The sequence below is a fragment of the Coptis chinensis genome, chromosome 8 (assembly GCF_015680905.1).
Source record: "Coptis chinensis isolate HL-2020 chromosome 8, ASM1568090v1, whole genome shotgun sequence".
Lineage (NCBI taxonomy): Eukaryota > Viridiplantae > Streptophyta > Magnoliopsida > Ranunculales > Ranunculaceae > Coptis > Coptis chinensis.
The window spans coordinates 11,355,617-11,365,190 of record NC_141463.1 but is presented as its reverse complement, the minus strand read 5'-3'; the positions used below and the strand labels follow the sequence as shown (position 1 = coordinate 11,365,190).

The 9,574-nt window shown below is 38.0% G+C and overlaps 1 protein-coding gene across 1 annotated transcript; it reads left to right on the top strand.

Moving 5' to 3' along the window:
* Nucleotides 1-572: 572 nt before the first annotated feature.
* LOC147479939 (uncharacterized) lies at nt 573-1,202 on the top strand. The gene has a single exon (XM_086578526.1). It carries the CDS (start codon nt 573-575, stop codon nt 1,200-1,202), a length of 630 nt encoding a protein of 209 aa, XP_086434652.1.
* The last annotated feature ends 8,372 nt before the right edge of the window (nt 1,203-9,574 follow it).

The window sequence follows — 9,574 nt, the reverse complement described above, 5'->3', positions numbered from 1 at the left end:
CCCACGTCAAAGCGGATTCAATGTGAAAATCGAGAAGAACTTGACTTGTCTAGTCTTCCGGGAGACACTACACTAAGGAAAAAAATTTCAGATTATCATCCTAATGATCAATACTCGGTGAGAAGAGCATATTTGCTTAGGGGTCCTTGCCAGCTTAATCATGCTTTTCCTCCAAGGACAATAGGCAAGAGAATTTGACACTTTCAGCAAGAGTGGTATGGAGAGTTTAGTTGGTTGGAATATAGTATTCATGAGGATACTGCGTTTTGTCTATATTGTTATCTCTTTAAACCTGATAAGGGGGCACAAGAAGGCGGAGATGTTTTTTGCTCACATGGAGTTTGCTAATTGGGAAAAGAAAACCAAATTAAAAGAGTGCGTTGGAGGACAAAATAGTGCTCACAATATTGCTTACAGGGTAGCATAGGCTTTGCTAAATCAAGAGCAGCATATTGAGACATTTCTTCACAGACAATTTGACAAAGTTCAAAGGGATTATCAAATACACCTAATTGCAATAACTGATTGCATTATTAGGTTTCTTTTGAGACAAAGTTTAGCTTTCCGTGGCCATGATGAATCAGAGGAGTCGATCAATAAAAGCAATTAATTTTCTTGAAGTTATACGGTTTCTTAAAGATCATAACGAAGTCTTTAAGAAAGTTTTTGATAATGCTTCTAAAAATCGGAAATTGACCTCGTATGATATCCAAAAAGATATTGTGAATACAGCTGCTATGAAAACTACAAATGCTATTCTAAAGGATTATGAAAATTCACTGTTTGCTATTTTAGTTGATGAAACATGTGATATATCAATTAAGGAGCAAATTGCAATTGTTTTGTGTTATGTCGATAAAAAAGGTTGCGTGATTGAGAGCTTTTTTGGAGTTGTGTATGTTAAGAAAACTAGTTCGGTAACACTTAAAAAGACAATCGATGAGTTGTTATCCAAGCATGGATTGAGCATATCTAGACTGCGTGAACAAGTGTATGATGGGGCCAACAATATGCGAAGTGATTTGAATGGCCTAAAAGCACTTATAATGAAGGAGAATGAGTGTGCATTTTATGTTAATTATTTTGCTCATTTGCTTCAATTAGCCCTTGTATCGGTTGCAAAGAACTATGAGTCAATCGCTAACCATTTTAGTATTCTCTCTAATGTGGTAAATATTATTGGAGCATCATGTAAGCGATGAGATATGCTACATGATGCAATGAAGGCTAGAGTTGTTGTAGCGTTACAAAATGGAGAAATTTCAAGTGGTAGAGGGTTGAATCAAGAGATTAGTCTTAAACGATCTAGTGACACTCGGTGGGGCTCACACTATTATACACTTCTTGGCATGATTAACACTTGTGCTTTAGTAGTTGATGTGCTTGATAATGTAGCGGAAGATGGTTCAAGCTCAAAACAAAGATGAGAGGCTTACAATTATTGGATTCAGTGCATTCTTTTGAATTTATCTTCAATTTGCATTTAATGAAAGCGATACTAGGAATTAGCAATGATTTGTCAAAGGATTTGCAGCGTGGAGACCAAGACATGGTCAATGCCATGACTCTTGTTAAAATAACAAAGGTACACTTACAGACGATGAGAGATGATGGGTGGGATAGTCTCCTGACTGAAGTTTCTTCACTATGTGCCAAACATGATGTGGTTGTTTCAAATATGGAAGAGAGGTATGTGGCTCGAGGGAGGTCTCGACAAAGAGTGGAAGGAAGCACCAATTTACATTACTATCATGTTGGATTAATCTACCATTGTATTGATTTGCAACTTCAAGAGTTAAACGAATGGTTTAATGAAGCAATTCAAACTCAGAATTATTTCTTTGAATGGCATGTCTTGATACTAGTGAGTCGTTTGTTGCTTTCGATAAGGAAAAGTTGATCCGTTTTGCTTGACTTTATCCCGATGATTTTTCAGAGATAGATCGAATGGAATTAGCGGATCAGCTTGAGAATTATATCATTGATATACGTTTTGATACTAAGTTTGGTGGAGTAAATGGAATTAGTGGCCTAGCAAAAAAAAAAAGGTTGAGACGAAGAAAGACATTGTGTACCTACTTATTTCTTTGTTAATTAAGTTCGTGTTGATTTTACCTATTGCTACCGCCACCGTGGAGAGGGCATTTTATGCTATGAATATCGTAAAGAATCATCTGTGCAATCGGATGGCGGATGAATGGTTGAATGATTGTTTAATAACATACATTGAAAAAGAAGTTTTTGATAGCATTGATACCGAGTTGCTCTAGCAACACTTCCAGAAAATGAAGAAAGATGACGAAAAAGCAGGCCGCCGAGGACAAATATGAACAAGTAATTGCTTAGATTGGATTCTTTTTTCTTTTTATTTTTTTTTTCTAATACATTTATTGCGATCGCTTTATATGATTTTTTGACGTTCCAAATATACTTATTTTGTGATCGGGTTTGAATTATTAGTTAAAAAATAATTAGTTTTTTTTTTGTATGCTTGGTTTTTGCCTTGCTGGTTCACCCTCACTTACATTCCTGGCTCCGCCACTGTATGCTAATTCATCCGAGGTGGGTTCACTGCCTTGTAAGTTTTAACTATTTGCTAGAATCAATTATGTCTCGGATAACGACTCTTTCTTCTACATGCCATATCCCAAGTCCGAACAAAATTTTGTCTATCTGATTATAGCTCAATAAGTGCATCTTAATTCCTCTTACATTGAAGTTCCTAGTATTTACTTGCTAGTAGGTTGGATATGAAATCTGAGTAAAGCTTGAGCACGCATGATATCAATCCCAAGAGCTACAATTTTAACACGCATAAACTAGCACCCATTAATTAACGGAGTTAGCATCTCAGGCCACCTTTAGAATTGCCTTCCTTTGATACAACAATCTGTAGAAAGGTAAATATAGATAGAATCCTGATAAGAGCATCTCCAATGGAGGGTGTAAACTGTATAGAGTGGAAATTTTACACCCCAAGTGTCAAAAATATCTATCCAATGGGGGTGCTAAACTGTAGGTAATAATAGACAATTAGTTGATAGAGGGGATGGGGAATTTCCCATCTCGCTATCAATTGATAAATAGCCCGGGCGACACTTGAACACACGTCTAAACAAAAGAAATGTTCGGACATCACTTGGAGTGATGTCCCTATCTATTTCTAAAGTCACGATTGGAAAATTTTAAACACGGACGACACTTGAAGTGCCGTCACTTCAAGTGTCAAGTATCATCTGAGTTTAAAATCAAACTTTTTTACACGTCTCTATTGGGAACAATAGAGAGTGGATATTTATGGACTATACAATAATTTGCAATTGGAGTTGTAAAATCCTAATGGCACCTAGGTGGAACCTATGTGGAGGTGTAATTTTACATCCCCCATTGGAGATGCCCTAAGGGGAGATCATTCTCTCCTTGAATTAGAGCGCAACTTTTACCAACCCTCTAAATTGAGATGTGTCTTATACTCTTATCTCGAGATTCCCACATGGCTTGACAACTAAAAGAGTTTGATGATATAATAAGGCATCTACAGTAATTAAAAGAGAATACTTCTTACTCTACAGTAATGATATAAGGCATCTACAGTAATCTACAACACAACACCTTCTTACTCTATTATGGTGAATGGGCAACCAGTGAGGCATTTTAAAGGAGAGAAAGGCATAAGGCAAGGGGATCCACTATCCCCGTGCCTATTTGTACTGATGATGGAGGCTCTGGCAGTGAGGCTAGAACAAGGAAGGCAGAAGACAAGCTTTAATGCGCACCCAAAATGTTTTAACCCCCTTATAACCCACCTATGCTTTGTCGATGACCTGATGATCTTCTGTAGAGCTGAACTCTCATCAACTCAGGTCATAGTACAGATTCTTGAAGAATTTGAAGGATTTTCTGGGCTCCACATGAACAGCAGGAATAATAACATTATTGTTGCAGGACTATCAACTGAAGGGGCTCAAGACCTAGCTAAAGCAATTGGAGTTAAACTGATCACACCACCAGTCAAGTACCTAGGTATGCCACTGGTAGCGTCAAGATTAAGCATTGATGATTGTAATCCTCTTATTGAAGCTACGTCGAAAAGGATAACATCATGGAGGGTAAGAGTATTGTCATATGCGGGCAGATTGCAACTGGTGAAATCAGTACTTACCAATGTACAATCCTACTGGGCCAGGACTCTGATTCTACCCAAAATAGTCACAAATGAGCTTTAAAGAATTTGCACCACCTTTATATGGGCACGATAAAGATGAACAAGAAGATACACCTAGTCAGTGAGGAAGTTTTATGTCGGGAAAAAAGCAATGGAGGGTTGGGAATCATTAAATTGGCAGCATGGAATAAGCCTGCAATATGTGGTCTGACATTCAAACTCATGACTGAGGAAGAGAACTTATGGGTCAAATGGATGCACAAGAATAACATCAAATCAAAAGAGTTTTGGACAATGAAAGAGCCCCAAGACTGCTCATGGTTGTGGAGGAAGATACTGCATAATAGAGTAGCTACACAGGGGATGATAAAAAAGTTGATAACTTATAGGAAAGACACGTCATTCTGGCATGAGAAATGGGTGCTTGACAAACCGCTAGCGCAACTGGTTGATCAACATACTAGACAAGCTTCAGGAATACCCGACAAAGCCAAAGTGAGCTACATTCTGCAAGGGCACACTTGGAACTGTGACAATGTAAATTTATCAACTGCCATCAAAAAGAAAATAAAGAAAACAAAGGTCCACAGAGGAGGCATGGGAGACAGATGGTACTGAACAGAAACAAACTCAGGGAAATATACATTGAAGTCTGGGTATGAAGCCATCACGAGGAAAGATCGAGAGGTGACTTGGAGTAAATTGGTTTGGTGCAAATGGGCCTTACCTAGGCACAAATTCTTGAGTTGGCAAGTTTACTATCGAACTCTATTGACACAGAACAAACTAATGCAGTTGAATATCATTGATCATTCAAAATGCATCATATGCAATGTTGTGAGTGAGAGCACTCAACATCTCTTTTTTGAATGCAAGTACTCTGAGAGGATTTGGAAGGATGTTAAAAGCTTGATGGGTATAACAAATGTTAACATAAGCATTGCAGAGGAATGGAGATGGATCATGAATGTAGCAAAGAGGAAGGATGCGCAAGCTAAAGCATTCAAATGTGGATTAGCAGCTACCCAATACTGGGTGTGGAGAGAAAGAAATAATCGAAGATTCAAAAAGCAGAGAACCGATGCACGAGTTGTTAAATTATGCTAGGAGATACATATAGTGGTTTAGCTGGTTAGGCTAAAGAGATGGAGTGAAGAAGAAGAAGAAGGAAGGATGGAGGCACAAGAAGAAGGTAGGGTTTAGAGCATGTTTACTCTAACCTATAATTCATATATTTATACTAGGTGATAGACTTCACCGAAATAGAAACTACCAAAATAAGATATAGTCCCACACTTAAAGAATGTGTGAGACTCTACATACTTCAACACCCCCTTTCAAGCTGGAGCATAGATATCGCTCATGCCCAACTTGTTACCAATATAATTCAAAATTGGACGAATCACTGGTTTGGTGAAGATATTAGCTAACTGATCTCGAGACGCCACATAAGGAGTACTTATCTCCTTTGTTTCAACCTTATGTCTGACATAATGACAATCTACCTCTATGTGCTTAGTTCGCTCATGAAATACTGGATTAGAAGCGATATGAATGGCTGCCTGATTGTCACAATGAAGAGGTATCGATAGCTGTACATCGAAACCTAACTCATGTAGCAGATTATGAATCCACATTAACTCACTAGTCCCCTGAGCCATAGCTCTATACCCAGCTTCTGCACTAGACTTTGACACAACTGTTTCCTTTTTACTCTTCCAGGTCACCAAATTTCCACAAAGGAAGGTACAATACCCAGTGGTGGATCGTCTATCTGAAACTGATCCTGCATAATTAGTATCTGAATATCCACTCAAAATTTCCATTAGAACGATATACCAATCCACAACCAGGAGAACCTTTCAAATACCGCACAATACGAATAACTGCCTGGTAGTGAGGAATTCGTGGTGCATGCATATATTGAGATACTACACTTACTGCAAACGAGATATCTGGGCAAGTGATAGTAGCATAGATCAGCTTTCCCACCAGTCTACGGTATCCCTCAATATTAGCATACAACTCTCCAACATCTGATTGGAGTTTGTCGTTCAAATTTATAAGAGTCTCTACTGGGCGAGCTCTTAAATTACCTGTCTCACTGAGTAAGTATAATACATACTTTCTCTGTGAGAGATGAATTTCACCAGGGAACCTTGTAACGTCAATGCCTAAGAAATACTTCAGTTCTCCTAGAGCTTTGGTCTGGAACTGTCTTAAGAGATTGACTTTAAGTCGAGAAATACCCTATTTGTCAGACCCTGTGACAATGATATCATCAACATACACAACTAAGACAATAATTCCTTGTTGGGTCTTTCGGTAAAACACGGAATGATCATATTCACACCTAGTCATTCCATTAGCCATCAAAACCTGGCTAAACTTTGCAAACCAAGCTCTAGGAGATTGCTGGAGTGATAGGGTTATATACTAAAAGCATTACTTTTGTATTAACTCTAATTCTTTATATTTTGAATGAGAATCATATGGGCAAATGTTATGCATATTATATATGTTATTAGTTATATGCATGTGTCTAAAATTTTATGTTGTAGATGATATGGTGTGAACACACAGAAGATCATATCATCAGTACCTTATAAAGTATAAGTAATCGTTCACAACCTAGATCGATTTGGACAAACCATTGGTACGGTTGTAGTATAATCTGGTATTAGTCTATCTTGACTATAAAGATTATACTAATACACTTTGTGTGTATTGAACAGGACCAAGTGAGGTTGTTTCTCCTTATACTGACTATATAAGAGAACAAACACCTCTGTTATTATGGATGCCTGTCCTCTTAATCCGGATATAATAACGGATACTTACGTGCATTGTACATTACTTTAAATCATCAATGAGTGAGATTCATTTGTGAATCAACAAACTCGATGGATTGGATAATGACATTGTATGTAAGGTGAGCTGTTGATTATAGAAGGAATCCGTGACCCGCCGAAAGTCGGGTTGATGATGTCCCCTTGAGGAGCTCAAAAAGATTGTCATGTAAACCCTGCAGGTGGATTTATTCCGACATGACAATGAGGTTGAGTGGTACTACTCAAGGACATAAGAAGTTGATTAATGTAGTTGTCAGTAACTTGACTTAATCAACTGACATTCGATATCTTAAACACGGGGAGATCAATGAGCATATAATATGGAGCCCATAAACGCTGACACGTAATTTGGGATTAGGGAGGTAGTGCAACAATGGCCTTTAGTGGAATAAGCCATTTGTTGACGGACTTAGGCCGTGTGTTCTGGGCAAACATGGGAAGCCCAAGCCCGTCAGGAGGCCCAACCCTAATTTCTCCTTATAGTCTCTGTTGTAGCCTATAAATAGAATACTCTCTCTCTCTGGCTGAAATTCACTATTCACTGTATTAGAAAAGGAGGCAAGGAAAGATAGATCCAAAATTGGATCTAGCTTTGTGAGAAAAAAAGGGATTGGTAGATCGTTGTCCACACAACGTCCAATCTATTCTAAAGGAATACAACAGAAGATCAAGGGGTTGATTTTGGATTTCATAAAGCTTGGATTCTCAGATATTACATCTAAATCGATTCTCACAGGTATGTTTCCAATCTCAAATCGTGGACACCCATTAATTCCGCTGCGCGTGGTGTTCGCGGTTTGTAGAAATAGTCATTCTGAAATAACGGTTCCTACATTGAGCCCATGAAGAGACTTCTTTAATAGACATACTTTCCCCCTTTGAGCAACAAAACCAGGAGGTTGTACCATATAGATTTCCTCTAGGAGATCTCCATGTAAAAAGGTGTAGCGCCCCGATTTTCCAGACAATTGAATATTCAGATAAAAGAGCTCGATCAAAATATTCAACTATCTAATAAACCAAGACGTGAGCGGTTTTGACTCACACGAGTCCAAACTAAAACTAAAATATAAAACCCCCAATGAACATCGCGTTCTAACAAAAATTTGGCAGAGTTTCCTCTGTATTTCTAACATTTCATAAATTTACAACCTGTCCTAACCTGAAAAATCAAATAACACACTTCCATTTATCATATTAAGACCTCAACCGTAAACCCAACTACTAAAGATATTGATTCGTGGCACCGGCTACTTAACCATCTCGACAAATGCCAGTTAAATCAAGTAGCTGCAGCACCCCGAAACAAATCTCATACCCCATATCAGTCTTTCATAATTGACGCTAATCCCTGTCCTAGTTTCTAACTAATGGATTCATTATTAAAGACAATAAAGAAATACTAAATTATTACAAAACAACTTAAATGAATAAATTTATAAACAAGAAAGAGCTAAAAGAACCGCCTCGCCAATCAGAGTGCGCTTCACGTTAAATTGTTCTTAATTTGTCCGTATGCCTTTTCTTGTCTTATGGGAGCACTTGTGAAGATACTCCAACGCTCAATGTTGGATACGTAGTCAATATATAATAATCAACTTGAAATGAAATTGAAAACAAAAGACGAGGTTAACACATACCTTTAGCTGCTTAATACCACTTACCGTTTCCTTATTAAATCCTCGTAAGTACATCGATTAACATAATCTCAAAAAAACGTTAGCATTCAATATAATTCATACTCACAAGATTTCTATCATGCTTAACACATAGGCAAATGAATTGTACTAGAATTAACCAGTAATAAAATAACTTGAACAACCGATTTTCTTACTACAAGGGGTGGGGGTTTTCCTATGGAAGCGGCTGAGCTGGGTGGCTGCCTACGTACCCTTTTAGGGATCAAGCCAATTGTAGTTCTCCTATTCGGGTAAGGATCTATGGGATGGATTAAGCCATTTCCGATGAGGAAGGCGGTATAGGTTTCTCACTCTTGTTCTAACCATGTAATGTCCCCTAACCGATTCTCAACCTTGAATCAGTATTCTACCTAGTATGTCACTTCACTTCTACTTATTCGAGGTTTTTCCCGAATTCTCGAGTAAACGCACCATATATATATTATTATTCAACCTAGACAAAAGAAGTATTTAGCGCAAGAGAACCTATGATAATCGCATGTCATTAATATACTTATCTCAATACTATTCTAACAACCAATTAATTACGCGGGAAATAAAACAATAAGTTAATAAAATAGGCACAGATATATTAAAGCTCATTGCAGCTTGTGGTAGCCCGACAAAGGCCTGCAGTGACCTAACATGGCATGTAGCGGCCCCACAAATGGCCTGGTGATAGACTCCTTGTGGCCTGACAACGTCCTATTGCGGCCTTTCTGAGTACATCTCTCAATTCAGATATCAAAAACAGTTCTTGTTTGGTTTCAGCAGGTGGTCTAGCTATCCAATTATTAATTCAAGATACAAGGAATTGAAAACTAGAGGTGTAAACCCTATAGCCGCAGACCACCACATGTAACTCCTCGTATATATTC

What these genes read in the sequence shown, in the direction of transcription:
- LOC147479939 (XM_086578526.1), top strand. Translation starts at nt 573, where the DNA reads ATGATGAATCAGAGGAGTCGATCAATAAAAGCAATTAATTTTCTTGAA.